At 41.1% G+C, this 20,655-nt stretch overlaps 2 protein-coding genes across 2 annotated transcripts in view; one reads left to right on the forward strand and one right to left on the reverse strand.

Moving 5' to 3' along the window:
- Positions 1-318: 318 nt before the first annotated feature.
- Positions 319-10,251, reverse strand: LOC117299646. Its single transcript, XM_033783195.1, has 8 exons — positions 10,107-10,251; positions 9,795-9,920; positions 7,686-7,711; positions 7,005-7,153; positions 6,125-6,271; positions 4,448-4,562; positions 2,892-2,964; positions 319-1,423 (listed from the first exon to the last, which is right to left on the reverse strand). Exons 1-8 carry the CDS (start codon positions 10,249-10,251, stop codon positions 1,284-1,286), a joined length of 921 nt encoding a protein of 306 aa, XP_033639086.1. The 3' UTR covers positions 319-1,283.
- A 940-nt stretch (positions 10,252-11,191) lies between these two features.
- The window catches only part of LOC117299647, a 30,301-nt gene continuing 20,837 nt past the window's right edge, over positions 11,192-20,655 (forward strand). Inside the window, exons 1-3 of the mRNA XM_033783196.1 lie at positions 11,192-11,261; positions 17,321-17,671; positions 18,563-18,700. Of these exons, the coding sequence (XP_033639087.1) occupies positions 11,192-11,261; positions 17,321-17,671; positions 18,563-18,700 (559 nt within the window). The remainder of the gene's footprint in view (positions 11,262-17,320; positions 17,672-18,562; positions 18,701-20,655) is intronic.

A 20,655-nucleotide genomic window follows, 5' to 3' on the forward strand; every position in this document is an offset into this window, starting at 1 on the left:
GGCTATTTAAAGACAGTGGGTACTATTGGTAACTGTCAAAGACCAGTCTTTTCACTTGGTGTATATCAACATTATTCCTTAAATAAGAAACATGTAAAAATTTGAGCGCGGTTGCTCGTTGGAGTTGCGAGATGAAAGAAAAAAACACCCATGTCACACGAAGCTGTGTGCTTTTAGATGGTTGATTTCGAGCCCTCAAATTCTAAACTTCAGGTCTCGAAATCAAATTCGTGGAAAATTACCTCTCTCGTGAAGACTACGTCACTTCAGAGGGAGCTGTTTCTCACATTGTTTTATACTATCAACCTCTCACCAGTACTCGTTACCAAGTGAGGTTTTATGCCGATAATTATTTTGACTATGTACCAATAGTGTCCACTGCCTTTAAGTTAAATGACCCAAGTTATTCAATGAGGCACACCCAGTTTTGTAGCCAAAGTAAATACGGAGCTTTTTGGTAATACTAAAAAACAATATTCAATTCTAATTTCCAAATTACAAACTGCATATTATTGATGAGAATTATTGAAACAAATGTTATGTATAAGATGAGATTTGCACACTCTAAGCTAAAGTAACTTGTTTACCAGTGTTGTAGGTCTGGAGACCAGTTTTGCCAGTCTCAGGTCTCAGTACCCTGTGGTCTCTGAGTTTTTGTGGTCAAACCCAAAAATTCTTTTTCCGTATTTTTTGTTTAAATTTGTTTTTTTTTCCGCAAGTCGCCTAACACACAAGGCCTGCAGGCCACTTCAAGGTGTGGGCTACAATCAATTTTTTTTTCAAGGGGCCTTTGCCACTACTCCTGGGGCTGAGACAGGGTTATACCCCCTTTAAAGTCAAAACCCTTTTGATCTCTGGCTGTGCTCCGGTTCTATGGGTTGATGTGGCTGGCTGCCTAAGGCGCCCTTGCATGCCCGCTTCTCGAAACATGTTGTAGCCGCGTCCATTGTGATTAAGCTCTGAACTGTGAGTAAGGATGATTAGCCTCCCAAATTATTATTACAGTCTTTATCTTTAAGTTCGCGCTAATCCTCCAATCAGATTTGCAGAATGGACTGGTGATATAAACCGAAGTTGCATGACTAATATCACTACCTCTATCTTGTTGGTTCTATGTCACACGCCAAGTTTGCTTGAAGACAAATATGTTATCACACACGCGCTCGTGGAAAAACGGAAAAATGTAGCACGTCTGCATCCCATACCAAAACGCAGAAACGCTATATTTTTCGGTATTCCAATCGCGCTTGTGTGATAACTTAAAATATACGGATAACGGCTCTTTACCCATCAAACGTGTCTGGATTTGGAGATTTGTAATCTGCCGGTGTGTACATGACGTCAGTTCTGATTGCGTACTTCTTTCCTTTCTTCAGTAACGACCCTTCATGGTAGATACGATGCTCAAAGATAAGAACACGCCCTGAAATGAATCAATATTTAATTTTTATAAAATGAAAACATAATGGTATTTATAATACTACTTAAAGGCACTGGACACCGGTGGTAATTACTCAAAAAAATTGTTAGCGTAAAAACTTACTTGGTAATGAGCAATGGAGAGCTGTTAATAGTATAGAAATATTGAGTGGCTCAGAGTAGAATGGAACAGTCCAAATACCGAGCGATAATATTCCTTCCATTCCATGAATTAAAGCCACTCAATATTTGTTTTATATAACTGACATAATATCCTTGTCATTTGATGTATTTTAAATCATAACATTATGAAAAATCACACAAATTACTGACAACCAAAAATCATATAGCGCCGCGGTAGTGGCAACAATGCACAAATCGGATCACAACCTTTTGCACAGGTGCTCATTTGTTTTAGCAGCGGCGCGGCGGCGCTGTACTGCTCAAAAACATTGGGAACAAGGATGATCCTAACTGTTGAATGGGAAATGCTATTCCCCATGGGCGAATAGGTCTTTTTGATCACCGGTGCAGATTGGAGTAATAGTGAATGTCACGTGAAGTAAGTTCAACCAATCAAATGACAAAGATCTGATTCTGTATGTCAGTTATATAATATAAAACATTGTGAGAAAAGACTCCCTGTGAAGTAGCGTAGTTTTTTAAAAAGAAGAAACTTCTCACTAAAAATTTGAAATTGAATTCAAGACCTCAGCTCATCTCTCGAATTCAAGCAACTTAAAACACACAACTTTTGTGATAGGAGTGTTTTTTTCTTACGTTATTCTCTCGCAACTTCGACGACCAATTGAGTCCAAATATTTTCACAAGTTTGTTATTTGTGCATAGTATATATGTTGAGATACACCAAGTGACATTTACCAATAGTGTCCAGTGCCTGTGAAGGGTCTGTTTACATTTGGACATGACCCTTGTAGTGTATTTCGCGTGGGATGGTAGACACACACTGCGCAAAGGAGCTGCCATACTGGAAAAACGTTTTATTAACTATACCTGGGAATGCAGGTCATGGTGTGACCTTTGACATGAGCTGTATGCAAAGTAGACAGTACTTAATATTTATGAGCTGGGTGTAACCAAGTGGGCCAAAGCAAATATATCACAACCCTGAAAACTGATGGCAATGCAATGTACTTTGTAAGAAGCCTGTTTTGTACAGGATTCATTTTAAAATCCCGTTGTTGACATTTAAAGCTCTTCATGGTCTTTCTCCAAAGTACATACAGGATCTTGTTTCCATCCGGAAAGTATCTTCTTATAAACTTAGGTCAGGGAATAATGGTATTTTCTTGGAGTATCCTTCTGGTAAAATGATGACTACATTTGGTGATAGGGCTTTTTCTGTGGCAACATGTCCCTTTAATAGTCGCAAGAAGCAACACTAGTTGCCCCAGTCGCCCAGGCCTACAGTTTGTATTTTACATGTTTTTAAACCTATGGAATGAACTCACCTGTTTTGGGAACGCACTCGACTCTCTCAAATTCATCCATGGAGAGAAACGTTGTACTGCCTCCTTGAAAACCCTGTCAATAAAAATACGTCACGTTTAAAGTCACTGGTCACTATTGGCAATTACTCAAATTAATTGTCAGTATATTAACTTACTTGGTAACAAACAATTGAGAGCTGTTGATAGTAAAAAACATTGTGAGAAACGGGTCCCTCTGTAGTAACGTAGTTTTTGAGAAAGAAGTAATTTCTCACTAAAATATTTCAATTGAATTCTATACATCAGGCATCTAATTAGTGCCGGGCGAAAAATGAAATTTTGTTATTCGGATATCGCTGGCCAACTATCCGAAATAACCGCTTTTTTGCCGCTAGAGGGCGCTGTTCGTTTGTGAATGAGATCTTATGGGCGGATCGGTATTAGTTTTAGACAGTGTCACTCGGTTCATTCATAAAAATGACCGGATCTAATTTAAAGATGGCGATTTGCTTTTTCTTTTGATCGTGATTGACTCTACGTGAAGGAAAACTTTTGTAATCTTTGAACAAATTACGTGAGAAATGTCATTGTTTTAACTCTTCACGGAGGTGAGCATAGTTAAATACTTAATTTATGCTGTTTTATGCTGTCTTAATAGAAGTTTCATAAGGATTCAGACAAAACATTCATATCAGTTGTCGCCCGACGTCCGCGGATCTTCGAATATTAAAGAATATCCGGTTACTCGGTTTTACAGAATTATCCGGTTTGTAAATAGGTATTCGCGCCCTATGCGGATATCCGGTTAAGAAAAAAAAGGCATTCGCGGTTACGGATAGGAAAACCTATTCGCCATTAACCGGATATTCGAATAATTCGCCAAAGGCCTACATCTAATAGCACACACTTGTGGAATCAGGTTTTTTTTCTTCATTATCTTCTCGCAATTTCAACGACCAATTGAGTTAAAATTTTCACAGGTTTGTCATTTTATGCATTTATTAGGATACACCAACTGAGGTGATTGGTCTTTGACAATTACCACAAGTGTTCAGCTCCTTAAGTATATATTATAAAAAGCTCTAATGTATAAAACAAGACCCTGATTCGACAATCGACTCATTTTGCTTCATAAATAAATGAACACCGGCTTAAAGGAACACGTTATCTTTGATCAAAGTTGGTTACGGTAAAGCGTTTGAAACCGTTTGTTATGAAATGCCAATGGGTAGTTAGGTAATTTTAGAAAGTAGAAAATAATGAGCCACACAAACATGCCTCGAAATTGCACGATTTTCCGTTTAAGACGCGAAAGAACATGGTCGGCCATTTTGTGGAGTCAAAATTTGACTCCATAAATTGGCCTCATAAATTTGCCCGCGTGTTAGTTCGCAACGTAAAAAGAAAATCGTGCAATTTAGAGTAACACTTGTGTGGATCGTTATATTCCACTTTTAAAATATCTTTCTAACCATAATGTATTTCATAACAAACGGGTTCAAATGCTTTTCAAAGACCAACTCGACCGATCCAAGGCAACATGTTCCTTTAATGTGAAACAAGCTGCATTACATTACCTCATTCAGATAGATTTGTACGGTGATGAGAGAAGCTTCACCGTTGTCTCGTTGATAAATGCCGTCATGATGCGGCTTAAAGTATTCTCCAGGGACATAGCGGAGAAATCGGAGTCTGCGAAATAAACACACAAAGTGATGAAGCTGAGTATGACAAAGTTTAAAAGCACTGTACACTATTGGTAATTACTCAAAACAATTGTTAGTATAAAAACTTCTTTGGTAACAAGCAATGGAGAGTTAATGATAGTATAAAAGCTTGTAAGAAACAAGCACCCTCTGAAGTAATGTAGTTTTTGAGAAGGAGGTAATTTCTCACTCGAATAATAACAGATTTCAGCTTAAGCCTTTTATTAGGCATCTGAAAGCACACAAAAGTAGCTAAGCACAATAAAATGTTGCTTAACAGGAATAAGGTTACCAGCCAAACTAACATGTCACATGTACAATTTTTGACTGGTAACCTGCTCATTATGCGTAGCAGAAAATTGTTTACCAATATTTTCTGCCTTTAAAGACAGTGTACACTATTGGTAATTGTCAAAGACTAGCCTTCACAGTTGGTGTATCTCAACATGCATAAAATAACACCCTATGAAAATTTGAGCTCAATCGGTCATCGAACTTGCGAGATCATAATGAAAGAAAAAAACACCCTTGTCACACGAAGTTGTGTGCGTTTAGATGGTTGATTTCGAGACCTCAAGTTCTAAATCTGAGGTCTCGAAATCAAATTCGTGGAAAATTACTTCTTTTCTCAAAAACTATGTCACTTCAGAGGGAGCCGTTTCCCACAATGTTTTATACACTCGACCTCTCCCCATCACTCGTCACCAAGAAAGGTTTTATGCTAACAATTATTTTGAGTAATTACCAATAGTGTCCACTGCCTTTAAGCATCTCTATGAAATTGGGCCCAAATCTTGAGCCCTACACCACTGATAAGCCCAGTTCATACTTCCTGCGAATGCGAAGCCAGTTTTGGTGACGCAACAATCAGTATGCACTCCCTTTCCACACGAAGGATTCACAGTAAGTATGAACCAGGCTAAATAGTAGTCTTTCCATACCACACATGTCTATGGTACTCAGTGCTTGAACAAACAGGAACCTTAGACAGAATGTAGCAGGTTCTTTTACATGCATTACACAACACACAGGACCAACAGCTTTATGTCCCATCCTAGGGGCGCAGCAATAATGGCTAAGTGTCTGGCTCAGGGACACAAGTGTCAAGAACGGGACTCGAACCCACACTCTGATGCTGAACAGAAACACAAGAGCATCTATTTGCTCGGCTACGCGCCAGGCCATCCTTTCAGTGTAGAGTCAGTACTGCTCAAACAGCAACACTACACAGCAAAGTTGATATGGACACAACTGACTGTGCAATGCCTCAAACCCCATAACCCAAGAAAGAGTTCAACTTAAGTGTTTTATGTTCTTCATTTTGTTACTAACCTTTCGTTCAACATGTTCAAAGCTAATTTCGTGTTGCCGAATTTCCCCATGGTCTGTGGAATCATCTCCGTAAACGCTATTTGTTTGCATTCCACTAGCGCGCGTGTGATAACGTAGATTATCTTCAAGCAAACTCGGCGCATGACATAACACACAAGGCGCAGGTAGTGATATGGGCAGTCAATATAGGTTTATATCCAACTTTTTGTTAATAACCTTTCGTTCAATGCTATTTTCGTGCTGCCGAATTTCCCCATGGTCTGCGGAATGAACTCTGTAATCCTTTCCCAGAATGCATGAGCTATCTCTTCAGAATCAATAATACACCGGAAGTTGTTGCGAACATTAGGCATCAGCTTCTGCCTAAAAAGGTAATAAATAAACAAACAAAGAAAATAAATGATACAAACTGTTCTAGCAATGCAAAGGTCGAGGGTTCAAATCCCCCTCGAGTGATTTGCCTTGGGTTGTCTTTTTCACCGGCTCGAAAAGAACTGATTGTGCTCAATACACTGGTGTATTAAGGATACAACAAAATTATATTCTTTATCCCATTGCAAAACTAACCTCTTTTACTATTCTTTGATACTACATTTTGTAAACAAGGTGATTTAGCTAATAGACCTAGTAAGAAAATCCTGTGTTGTAATGTTGAATTTTATTTTAAATGATTTTCATCAAATAAGCAATTTGAAATTTGCAAAGTAAGGTAGATTTGAATAATGTTTGGTAAAATGACTTGCTTAGTCACAAGTTACCGCCTAAAATTTGAAATAGTTTTCCAAGTTTTTGAGTTGAACACAGCAAAAGTCTGAACTTGATAACTTAGACTGGACCATTCCACATGCCAAAGAGGGGAGTCAGGTCCCACATCTTGGCGTATTTCTTTTAAGGGGGGCTGAAAAATATCTGCACTCATATCGGGAGTAAATGGTCAAAAACATACTATCCAAATTACATTTTGAAAAAACCAAAAAACCAAAAACACAAGTCTGGGAACTGATCCCCTCTTAGGTATGGAATTGTCCAGTTTAGGATATCAATGAACGACTCCCTCAGGGGAGGGGTTAAATAAAGATCAAGGTTGAACTCTCACCTTCCCATACCAATATTGACAAGGGCTTGCTCGTACCCTCGTTCCTCAGACACGCGGATAAGCTCATCACATTCCTGTAGGTTTTCGGGAGGAAAAATTGAGGCATTGCTTAAAGGGGCACTGTCCACGACCACATGATCACAGCGAGTCTGTGGCAAAACATTTTAAAATTCTGAACTCTCACCCAAAATCACTCCCACGGATGATGGCAACTTTAAAATATGATGGGATTTGATCCACACAAGGGCAAAGTTCAGAGCTACATGTAAACAGCGCTCACTCTTTACAGTGGTCCGTTGGCAGTGTCTTAGCCAGGAATTTGGAAAGTGGGAGTGCAAACTGAAAAAGTGGGAGTGCAACCTAAAATCACTACAAAAAATAGAAACGTGTGCGTAGCACACAAAAAGAGCGCACAGCGCCAAGTCTGTCTCACCCCCCCCCCCTTCTTAAGGGCCCTGGAAGCTCTGGATACTGTAGGTGCTCTCTGGTGGTTTCTGATGCATTTCTGGTACCTATTTCTGTTACAAGTAAACTATTTTGATTTAATTTTTGTTTTGTTTTCAACTCGAAAATGAGAGGCTTTAAAGCACAGATATTGTAAAGGTGATCGACGTCCACTATACATTATTAAACTCTATAAAATGTTTCTGGGTCAATTTTAGGCCAGTTCAAAGCAGTTACTTGGGCCATGGAGCTGCGCTTGGACCCTGAAATGATTCAAAAGCGATCAAATAATGCAGTACAAGTTTGCTGTCAACAAAATATTTTTTGGCATGTGTTTATACTCTTGATACAAATTTTTGCTTGAAGACTAAAGAAAATGGAGAGGTATTGAAGAAATTAAGAGTTATCATTTACTAATGTAAATTTTCTATCCATTCTTGTCCATTTGATTTCAGAACTGTATGCCTAAGGTCAAGAAGCTGATAATAGTAGTGGTATTTATTTTATTTATCAATTAATTAATGTAAAATAATGATTCACACAAGTATTTGCAACCAACCAAAATGCCAAGAGTGATTTACATGTACCATAATTGTTTGCTTATTTTAAACTGACTGACCATGGTAATTAATATTTTCCTTAGTATTTTTTAAGGTTTCATAACGTTCAAGTCTTATAGGTTGTTTAATTGTTGAATATTATATGTTTGAATATTATATGTTTTTGGCACATTTTAATGTAATATCATACAGTGTACATGTACATGTACATTCATGTACACATACAATACATGGTAGTATATGTTTGAAGCTTGTGTAACTTATTTTTTCTGGCTAGCAAAAAGTAACATCAACCCATTGGCATCTGTGGTGTCTGCGTGATACACAAGTACATATTTTGTTTGAGAAATGAGTGTTTGCATGTGATACACATTAGAGAAGTATTGTTCTAAAAAAGTAGTGTATGGAAAGTAATACCAGCGTTTAATATGCAAATGAGGTGACCATGTGATTGGAAAGTTTAACCAGCATAAACATAGCATGGAGGAAACAAAGGGGACTGGGGTTGGGTTAAAACCAGAGAAGAATATGACAGATAGTTAGTGTCAAGTACTGGCAGATTTAATTTGTATTGTGTGGTTTGATCCATGTTTCAAGTGAAACTACACACGGTACACTGGGGTATGGTTCCATACTGGGGTATGGTTCCAATATTTTGTGTGTGTTATGGGAGAATTTTGCAGCACTTTGTGGTACCTGCCTTAAATTATTTATTGCAGTTAAAAACATGCATCATCAACCCATTTCTAAAAACAATAACACAAATAAACTTACTTTTTTGCTAGCCAGAAAAAAATAAGTTACACAAGCTTCAAACATATTTTACCATGTAGTGTACATGTGTACATGAATGTACATGTACATGTATACTGTATGATATTACATTAAAATGTGCCAAAAACATATAATATTCAAATTGCCACCACACCATGAAGGAGTTGAGTGCCAAAGCTGAAAATTGGTGTATAAGTAGATATAATATATATGTTTAACTGGTATCAATTTCAAAAAACATTTCAATTGATCGCGGGGTCAACCGGGGTCAAGACGGGCGGGGTCTTTTTGACCTTTTTCTGGCTGGAACCAACTTTGGGCCCATGCTATTTCTGAATGAATGCATTGGTGAGCTTATAATTGCTTATGGGTAAAGACATGCACCCATAGATAATACCTAGGGAATATAGGATTTATTTGACCCCTCATGTGGGCACAGGGTGACCCAAAAAATCACAAAAAACATTTTTGGCTGATTAAAGTGCCTATTTTAGGTGACCATAACTAGAAAATTAAAGGAGATACATCTAAATTGAGTGCAGATTCATGAAATTTGGCAAGAAGTAAGATGGAATACCAAATTTGAGCTCTCTACCTGGTACAATAATTAAATTATGAGCTTTCAAAGTCGGAAATTATAAAAAAAAATCACTTTTCGCGTCCGGCGCGAGCACAAAATGGCCGCCTCGACCAAATTTCAATGGGTCATATCTCGCAAACGACATGGAGTATGACTTAGCTTTTTTGTATGTGTTCATTTGAGCCACATTCAATCATTCTGATGAAGTTTCATCAAAATCTGAGGGGGTCACCTGGGAACTTTTCTGAAAACTGGTTGATTTGACACGGAATGACCCTTTTAAGGACGGAATGAGTTGCCAGACACTGCTCAAGATGGCATGGTTTATGTATATGTTGATACACCAAGTGAGAAGACTAGTCTTTGACAATTACCAATAGTGTCCAGTGTATTTCATGGCCTTTAGGTTGAAATGTTTACACTAGTAGTTACCCATCACTTGTTGCTGCTGGTATGGTACCAGGGGTTTCATGGTTGCATCTGCATCTGTGGCCAGGGCTTCATCACAGGGCTGGTTCATGGAGGAAAGGATTGAGACCACAATATCTGCGGTGGACCCTGGGGTGTCATTATGCAATATTACGACCAGGGTGCAGGTTGATGTTTGTAGGGATGCGGTGGACCTCCAGCTGACACTGCATTCACTCCATCTGGGCTTTGATGTGGTTAGAACAACTGGTCACAAGCCAAACGCTGTGGGGGTGGTCTCTCTCTGGGGGTACGGTCGGGCATCTTCAGGCAGACCAGGTGCGACGGCTTCATCGGGAGCAGTTGCAGGGGGCGAGGCTTTGGCGTCTTGCTGGCAAGGCGCCTCCTGTTGGACTGGTTGACTGGCTTCTTTAGAGACGATGGGCTTGATTGAGAGCATCTTCGACTGGACCAACATCATCCTCAGCTTATCACTGGTTCTGGAGCTTGGTCGATGGAGATGAGAGAAAGGGTTCGCCCCGGTGTTTCTGGTCCGATCGGTAGCAAATTGTGCCACAGCACCTTGTAAAGCATTACATGATGCTATAAAGAATTAGGTCTCATAATTCAAAACGTAGTCCCACATCTGGCAGGAAATACTGTATGTTACAGCGCCAGGAGCGTCACCGGGTGAAGGACGTTATGCGCTATGTAAGAAGCCACAATTATTATTATTCTCCAATGCTATCAAGGACACATTTGAAACGGGGAATTGGTTGTCGGTCCGTCACAGTCTTGCGGTTTAACTCTCGGTATTCGATACACAGACTGAGAGACCCATCCTTTTTTTTACCCACACTTATTTTGCTAGTGTTACTGCAGCTGCTGAAAATACTGATATAGCTACTGCCATTGCTGCTGCTTCCATGTTATGTTACTGTTGCAGCAGTTGCTGTTGTTGTTGCTACTACCGTGTTGCTATTTATGCTGTTGCTACTGCTGCTGCTGATGCTGCTGCTGCCACTCACTGCTGCTACAATATTGTTGCTGCTGCTAGTGTTTGTTATTGCTGCTATTAGTCTACTATTGTTCCTGCTGCTGCTCTTACTTCGATACTAATGTTGCCGCTGTGACTGCTGCTGATATTGTTGTTGCTAGCGTTACTGATATTATTATTGCTGCTGCTTCATTGATATGCTACTACTGCTGTCGTTGCTGCTACTGTACTTTTAGTTCTGCTGCTGCTGTTGTTGCTGCTACTTCTGCTGCTCAGTACATGCCCTGATTTTAAACTAGTCCAAGGGAGCACATAAACACTCCACTGATTTATTTGGTTTACGTGTACAATGATGTCTACTGTTTATGTTACAGCCCAGTGTACCTTTTCGCAAATGAGTTTTCCCTGAGTGAAGTTGGACAGCATGGACAGAGCCGCGTCTGTTGTTTGCTTTCTTCTAGCGTGGGGTGCTATTGCACATCTCGCTAAATCTGGTAAGTTATTGTTTTGAATATCAGGTTGTCAACCACAATTGGGGAAACTGACTTCGGGTAACAGTTAAGTGATTGGGGAGAGATTAGAAACATTGAATAACAAGTTATTAACTACAATTAGGGAAACTGACTTCCGGTAAAAATTAAGTGATTGAGGTTTAGAGTAGAACAATTTTACTATTAATCAGAAATTTCTAATTTGCGTGCCAACGCTCTACCAACCGACCCCTTTATGCGGTCTCGTTGTTCCAAATTGGATCAGATCCCTGGCTGTTCGTCTTAGACCCAATACTTGTAGATGTACATTGTTCACCGAGTCGAGTCTAAGTACATTTTAAGTTTCACACCCAAGTTGCATAAGAAACTGTACTGTTCAACCATGGTTCAACTCAGGTGCATCGCTATATATAGTCCACTTCGTGAGCGACACAGCCGCCCACATTTAGGGCGTGGCAACTGTCCATGTACAGCTGGCACAGCTGCAGCTGCAGCCTTTCTCCTCTCTCGGGCAGTGAGCAGGCCAGCTCTTCTCTGCTCCTCGAATATGACAAGGGCTTGACGTGTGAGAGCGCGCCTATCTGTACAATCCTGAGCACACTGTTTTGGGAGGAATACAAGCATTTGTGATTTTGTCTTTCACGCCACTATTGTACCTCTTGCGAGATGTTCCTGTAGTTCTCCTACTAAGAAATAGTTCTGCATAAAACAGTTTTTTTTGGGAGCGTGGAGTCTTTCGTTCGGATCATGTGTCCAGTCCAAGGATTGATCTCAGGCTGTGCACGTGGAGGCGTTCCAGCAAGCATTTTCAGATGTCTTCTGTACACGATCCAAGTTTCACATCTATACAGCAAACTTGTGAGGACGATTGCCTTGTACACCTTAAATTTTGTATGCGTTTTATGCTGTGTTGGTTCAGATTCCGTGCTCGCAGGCGTCCAATGGCTCGGCTTTCCTTGCAAATCATGGTCCTGATTCCTTTTTCAAGAGAGCCATCATTACACATAACACTGCCGAGATACTTGAAGCTTCCCACTGTCTTGAGCTTTGTATTAAACTTCAATCGAAATCGAAGGTGGAGGGACAGCTACCGAGGCAGATTGGTATAGCACTTCTGTATTACAAAGGATGGTGGTAAGGCACAATAGTTGCGAGGCTCCTGCTATCTTGCGCCAAATAATGCAAAGCCATCGGTAAAGAGTGGCACAGTCATGTTCTTCAAAATGAGATCCATCAAGTACACTCCTAGCTCGAGGTCGCGTACAGCATGGTTGAGAACACTGGAGAAGAATAGGGTGAAGAGCCCAGCCGCCAATAGAGATTTGGAATGGCTGGGAATTTTCTCCCTTCGAGAGTACAATACCATTTATGTCATCATAGAAGAGGCGATTCATTTTGAAAAAAACTTTCGAGGACAACCCGGTTTTGACAGTATAGACCACAGCCCTTTGCTGGTTAGATCTATGAAGACCATAAAGAGGTCCAGGTTTTGTTAGATGCATTTTTCCTGAACCTGTCGTACTGTGAAAATCATATCGATGGTACTACGGCCAGCACGAAAGTCACACTGAGACTCAGGTTGACTTTTCTCTGACGCAGTGCCGATGAGGCGATTGAGTATAAAACGAGCCAATATCTTTCCAGCAATGGAGAGGGCAGAGATGCCATGGTGTTTCCCGCAGTCGCATTTGGTTTTGATTAGAGAAACAATCATCGCACCCTTGAAATCCTTGTGCACATCTGCATCCGCCCATATGCTCGTTAAAAGGCTGTGAAAGTTGCGCCACTGGACCTGCTGCATTGAATAACTCTGAAGGAACTCCTTTCATTCCAGGAGCCTCACCAGAGCTGGTCTGACTGATAGCTTTTCTAACCTCATCAAGAGTAGGAGGGGGGTCAAGGCTGTCAATTGTGGGGTTCTGAGTGATCTGATCAAGGGCAGAACTGTCGACAGTGGAAGGTCTATTGAGCAGATTGTTAAAGTGCTCCATCCATCTCTCACTGATGCTGTTATTTATTTCTTGAGCAATGTCGTACCATCAAGCGGGGCGGATTTTGGTTTGGACGGTCCGTATAATATCTAAAAGAACTGGAGAACATGAACTCTTTGTGTCGGCATAGCACTGGACTTCATCTGCTTTCCTATCCCACCAGGCATCTTGCATTCAGTATGTGCTCGGTTTTGGAGGTGTTGAAAACAACGACGTTTCGATGTAAAAGACATGGCATTCTGCCAAGCCGTAAATAATTTCTGCTGTTTATTCAGCATTGTCCTGATACTTTCGTCGGTTTTATCAAACCAGTGACTTGAACTGGTCACAATTAAGAAAAGTAAAGTCAATCAGGTGCCTTTGTTTAGATATTGTATGCATCAGGTTGTCTTATACTTGTCAGCTAGCCTGAAGAATGTGTTGGTAGTCGACAGGTCGTTTTCTGCACACAGGCTCAGAAGTAGAAGGTCAGTTTCACTCATTTGTCGCCCAAGGACCTGTGGACAATTTTTGAAGTCGCTGCCAACTATGACATTAATATCGTCAGTAAGGAGAAGTTCGTCAGCAGGGGCGTTGTTTAAATTATACGACCAATGTCCCTAAAGAGCCTTTACTTCAGCGCTACTAGCCAAAGTAAGTGCATCAGCACCTGGTGACGAGAAGTATTAAGAGAGGAAGCCAAGTGTCATGAACCTTTTAAGAAACCAACCAGTCCTTTTTAGGATTAATACCGCACTTCCAAAGAGAAATAAACCACAACCATTATACCTTGAAATACAACGGCAAATGCCCGCCATATTAAGGGGTCGTTTTAGATTTGTGTTTTAAGCCTGCTTTACAGTGGTTCGAATCTAAATAAATTCTGTTTGCCAAGAGTATTAGCAAACAAAAAAATCGTAAATTGTGGGAGTAGTAGTGGGGGGGGGGGGTTTATACAAATACAGCACATAGTCTTCCACACCTTGGGACTGTCCGCTGGCCTTCTTGAAGGTCCCATGACCATTAGCGGTCTGTGCTTAAGCCAGCACCGCTCACTGCGCGTAGTTTAGCAATGAAACTCGGCTTGTGTTTGTCCGTTTGCCCGTTTGCCGTTCCCAAGGCTGTTGGAGTGCTAGAAGAGCGGAAGTTCGCTCCCAGGCAACCCCGCTTTCGGCAACCAAGCTAGGGCTGGACACTGTTTTGATTGTATAGCAACATCTCTTTGGGATCTTCTACTGAACGTCCTATAGCCTAGGCCAAACGATATAAAAGGGGACTTCTGGAACACTCTGTTTTTTTTTTTTTTTTTTTTTTTTTTTTGGGGGGGGGGGGTATAATCAATTGCAGCACATAGTCCAGCGGGACTTCTGGAACACTTATGTTGATTGATTAATACTGGGGCGACCGGAATATGAACTGCTGCCTCGTTTCGGGTACCGTAACTATCTCTCGAAACCTACTCTCTAGAAGATACCCACAACAAATCGAAACAAATCGTCACCGTAAAGCTCTTTGGATTTCTAGAAACTACCCGGCCCTTGTTGCTCGAACAAACAAAACAGCACAGCTCCTTTTTTTATTTCCTTAAACGCACGAACTAAAAAACACAGTTTTTGCATTTCTCGAAGCCACCATCGTTCCGCTACATTGAACTCTCTTTGGGCTGTTGCACCAGAAACGTGGCAAAAACATTGTAGGCCCTCTTTATCTTCGTATATGCGTACGAGACAATACTTCTTTGGACATATCATCTCGATTTTCTAGTTCTTGGTCGTATGCATGTTGGCTAGATAGCAAAATAAACTTCTCGAAAGGAAAACTAGTCGGTCCTCCTTGCATGTACTCGAGCTGCATCGCTTTTAGTTGCCAGCGATTATATATCTAGTTGGGAAATCGAATCTAGCTTGTGTGGAAAATAACACTTTTCCGTCGCAGAGAAGGCAGACATCCAAATATCTAGGAGCACCTAGAAGAAAGGAGGTAGAACACCAAGCCTGTGGAGTATTTCTAACAAGAGATCAAGCGCCATGGAGGTGTCGAAGCCCAGATGCCGCTTCTTTGCAAGCTAGGAGCTATTCGAACTACTCCGAGCAAAAAGAAAGATAGCGTAACTTCTATTGAATACCGGCGTACCGTGCGTAGGATACACAGCAACTCCGTGATCGGTGCAGAGCATCCCTTATATCCTAGATACGAAACTGCTTACATATTTCCTTTCTGGCCTCCCGTATTCTCTATCTGCATTAGCTCCAGAAATATGTCCCACGATAGTTGAACGGCATATCGGCCCACCCTTCGTCGTACTCGTAGGCTTCCAGGCACGTAGGCACCCAGGTGCAGACGTGGTTCCTTACCGAGCCAGTGTTGTCGAGGATGGTGGAAAGTTGCTTCTACTGCCATTGCTGCGACTCTCTTTCTCTAGTAGCAGTGTTGTGTGTTCCACCGAAATTGCCTACGACATAGCGTTGCTAGCGGCCACCCCAGTGGTTTCAGCTAGGGATATTCGATAGCGGCTACAAGACGTACTATAGTGTTCGAGCAACTAGGAATGCCCCATTCTTCGCTTCCCTACCCGGTTCCTAGCTCCTAGCTACTATTTGGGGCTGGCTCGTAGCGGCTATACTATACAGCTTTTTCGCTTCCCTGCCCAAACTCCATTCCTAGCTTCTATTTGCTCTTCCAGCTGCTATTTGCTCTTCCAGCTGCTATTTTTTGACTGCTGCCCGTTCCCCAGTTCCTCGCTTCTATTTGCTCTTCCTGCTACTATTTTGGGCTCCAACACCCCATACATCGCTCCCCTGCCCAAACTCCGTTCTTAGCCTTTGTTCGCTCTTCTAGCTGTGTTGTTTGGGTCGGCTGTGAGATGCGTTTGAGTAACTAGGATCGCCCCATTCGAGCTGTTTTGGGTAGCTTCTAAAGTGTAGGTTTCTAGATATCCAAAATGGAACTGTGCTATTGGTTCGGCTACGAGGTGTACTGTACCGTTCGAGCAACTAGAGGTGACCCATTCGAGGTGGCTTCTAGAAATCCAAACACTGTGTTGTTTAGCTCGTGCGTTCGAGCAACTACGGGCCGGGTAGCTTCTGAGAAACTAGGATCGGTTAGCTTTTAGAAATCCAAAAAGAGCTGTGCGGCTACGAGATGTACTAAAGCGTTCGAGCAACTAGGGGTGCCCCATTCGAGTTGTTTTGAGTAGCTTCTAGAGGGTAGGTTTCGAAAGATAGTTTTGGCAGCCGAAACGAGGCAGCACTTACTTTTTCGGTCGCCCCAATGAAGCGCAGATAATGGTCCTGGGACCTGCAAGGAGGCAAACGGACAGCCCCAAGATGTGGAAGACAATGTGCTGTATTTGTATAATTTTTTATACCCCCCCCCCGCCAAAAAAAAAAAAAACATAAAACAAACAAAACATACAAAACCAAAAGTGTACCAGAAGTCCCCTTTCTCAATGCCTTTCTCTTACTACTGTTGGCAATATTTTTGTGGAAAACTAAAACACGGTCACCCAGCAATAAGTAAACTTGTGTTTTTCTAGTCCATAGCATTTGGAAAGTAGAACGGGAGTCATGGGATAATAATACGATTTTAGATTAAAACATGCAAACAACCTACACAACTTGCCCCCTATGTTTGTTATTGTTGAAATTCTGTCTACGTATTCAAACATATGTGATGAAATGACAATGGAAAGTTTTATTGAGTTGTATTTGGTTATGCATGGTGGGAGTATGAGATTTACGGTGGTAGCGGCTTGTGTAAAACTCTTACGAGTATAGTGTATGTTCTAAAAAGAACCACGTTAATGTAGGGTAATAAATAAGCATAATTATTGTACAGTTGATACAAATTTGAGTTTACTATCTCAATAAAGTTTTAGTCATTCTTCATTCTTTATTATATTATCAAAACATTGATAGTAATACCTTTTCTATCAATTGAAACACCAACCCATGACGAGCATTACACTTCTGTGTCATTGGCGCTGTAAAACCTCATCTCTCACGGTATGTCAGGTTCCATCATTCAACTCAATATCCAAAAGTGAAGATTTAAACCCACACATTCCGATGATTTTAATTTCTTCTGTTTCAGATTACTGTGGTTCATCAAACGTATTAGTTGGAACAGCTCCAGTCAATCTGACATCACCAGGCTATCCAGGAGTCTATCCTAACTCAGTAGATTGCCAGTGGGAGATCAGGGCTCCAGACTGGTTATATGTGGTGGTGTCCATACAAGATTTATACACAGAGGAGGGATATGACTTTGTTTACATTAATGGCACCCTTCTTGATGGACACACCGCGTCAATAGAACTAAACGGAATCACACAACTAAAGTCCATTGCATTTACCTCTTTGACGACAACTTATATCCGCTTCGCAGCTGACGATATTGTTTCAGAAAGGGGTTTTCTTCTACAACTTCAAGGCACCAATAATTGTAATACCACGGATTTCAACAGAAACATTACAATTTATTGATCGAAATAGTTTATTGTTTGGGAATTTATCTCAGATGCAATTATTTCCAATCGTCAATTAAACACTTCTTAAAAAAACAATAATTCGACATGCCTTTCGAGAATGACTTGAGCTGCTTCAAACAAACCTAAAAAACCTTGGAGGAAGATTTAAACCCAAGATTTAATGACTTACGTTCCCGAATGAACGTACAAGGAAGGACAACAATTAAATTTGTGGTCAACAAGGAAAAATAATTTTCGCCTCCAATATTGAAACACTTTATCGCCGCCGTTTCCACAAAATTATGACTGTGTTATAACAAACAAATAATTATGTGTGTGGAGTTTAATTGTTTCTTTTTTGAAACTGCTGTTTCGGAGATGAACAATTATTTGTTAAAGAAATTATTACCCTTTTAATGAGCTAAAGCATTTTTTTCAACCGTTGTCTGAATGGTAAAAAAGGGGAAAAGAGACGTGCCTGCGCTTTACAGTTTGTCAAGCAAAGCATTTTACTATAACTTAAAGAATTTATCACCTCGTTAAATAAAGTCACACCTGTATTTGTTCATAGCTGGGTACTAATGTATAAACCAACTACTGAAAATCAAATAATTAATCGGTCACGCGCACTAGTGTATTAACGATACTATGGAGCGTTACGTCCCGTTTCCATCAAAGAAACTGTAAACAAATAGATTAACATATTTTGATTTTGTTTGTTAGACGACGTTGTCGTTTCGTGAAATGGTGACGACATTTCACATTATGGTCTCTGTAATAGCTACAATTTCCTACCACTTGTTCGACGAAGTTGTCATTTCGTGAGATGGTGACGACATTTCACATTTTGGTCTTTGTATAAATAGATACAAGTTCCTGCCACTTGGAGGATGATCTCGACTGTAGGAATGGGATATGCGTCGCTGCACAAGCAAGGTGTGACGGTAATCTTGACTGCCGATTCGGTCCAGAAGACTATTCATATGTGGATGAAGAGGATTGTGGTGAGGACCATAGCATTAATGTTGGTGTTATTGTCGCCCTTGTAGCTGTAATTGTTGTTTTTGCTGTTGGTGTTGGTTTCGGTTATGATATCGTTGTAGTTTTTGTTAACCTTATTGTCGTTGTCGTTGCCCTGTCGTTGGCGTCGCCGTTTGATTTGTCTTTTTGATTTGGGCCGTTAATACCTCTAAATGATGGTTTTCCAATTCATATTTGCAACATGCAGTCAGGGTGAGTACACATCCGCATCTGGTTTGAAATGCCTGGAGAATTATACGAAGGTTCGCTATGTGGTTAAGGTTTTTCCTTATGGCGAAAATGATGAAATTTACTAGTCAAAAATTGTAGAAAGCCCAACAGCCGAATGAAGATCGAAGACAAGAAAAAAGACGCGCACGGCCTCCAAGAAACAAAGCCTCCGAAAGACTCGAAAAAAGTAGTTGACATGCCCGAAGGTGAGTAAAACTGCTCTTTCTTTGCTACAACCACGTACCGAGGTGTGGATAGAACGATTCTATTTCTGGTAGATCCGAATGCAGGAGAAGAGCAACCGGTCCAGGAATATTTCCTCCAGCGAGAAGTCGAGCGAGACTGTAAGAGCTTTGCAAGCTAGCAACTCATCTCCTCTGCAAACTAGGAGGTGCTCGAACAACTCCGCGAAAGAGGAAAGATATGCTTTTTTATCGGGGTACCGTAAACATGGCGAAACACCATTGACTATTGTAGAGAAAGGTATAGAACCTAGCTCCTGCACAGAATAGGACGAGCGCTTCCTCCCCTAGAACACAGAAAGCCACGGCCTCATTACAAAACTACCAGGCAAGACCCCCATCGTTCCGCTACATTGCACTCTCTTCGGGCGGTTGCACCAGAAACGTTGCAAAATATAGCCTAGGCCAAACGATATAAAAGGGGACTCTGTTTTTTTTTTTTTTTTTTTTTTTGGGGGGGGGGTATAATCAAATGCAGCAGATAGTCCTCCGGGACTTCTGGAACACTTATGTTGATTGATTAATACTGGGGCGACCGGAAAATGAACTGTTGCATCGTTTCGGCTACCGTAACTATCTCTCGAAACCTACTCTCTAGAAGATACCCAAAACAACTCGAATTATGGCACCCTAGTAGCTCGAACGCTATAGTAAATCTCGTCACCGTAAAGCTCTTTTTGGATTTCTAGAAGCTACCCGGCCTTTGTTGCTCGAACAAACCAAACAGCACATCTCCTTTTTTTATTTGCTCAAACGCACGAACTAAAAAACACAGTTTTTGGATTTCTCGAAGCCACCATCGTTCCGCTACATTGAACTCTCTTTGGGCTGTTGCACCAGAAACGTGGCAAAAACATTGTAGGCCCTCTTTATCTTTGTATATGCGTACGAGACAATACTTCTTTGGACATATCATCTCGATTTTCTAGTTCTTGGTCGTATGCGTTTTGGCTAGATAGCAAAACAAACTTCTCGAAAGGAAAACTAGGCGGTCCTCCTTGCATGTACTCGAGCTGCATCGCTTTTAGTTGCCAGCGATTATATATCTAGTTGGGAAATCGAATCTAGCTTGTGTGGAAAAATAACACTTTTCCGTCGCAGATAAGGCAGACATCCAAATATCTAGGAGCACCTAGAAGAAAGGAGGTAGAACACCAAGCCTGTGGAGTATTTCTAACAACAAGAGATCGAGCGCCATGGAGGTGTCGAAGCTCTCCAGAAAGCTCAGATGCCGCTTCTTTGCAAGCTAGGAGCTATTCGAACTACTCCGAGCAAAAAGAAAGATAGGGTAGCTTCTATTGAATACCGGCGTACCGTGCATAGGATAGACAGCAACTCCGTGATCGGTGCAGAGCACCCCTCTTCCTAGATACGAAACTGCTAGCATATTTCCTTTCTGGCCTCCCGTATTCTCTATCTGCATTAGCTCCAGAAATATGTCCCACGATAGTTGAACGGCATATCGG

Source organism: Asterias rubens, chromosome 14 (genome assembly GCF_902459465.1).
Source record: "Asterias rubens chromosome 14, eAstRub1.3, whole genome shotgun sequence".
Classification (NCBI taxonomy): domain Eukaryota; kingdom Metazoa; phylum Echinodermata; class Asteroidea; order Forcipulatida; family Asteriidae; genus Asterias; species Asterias rubens.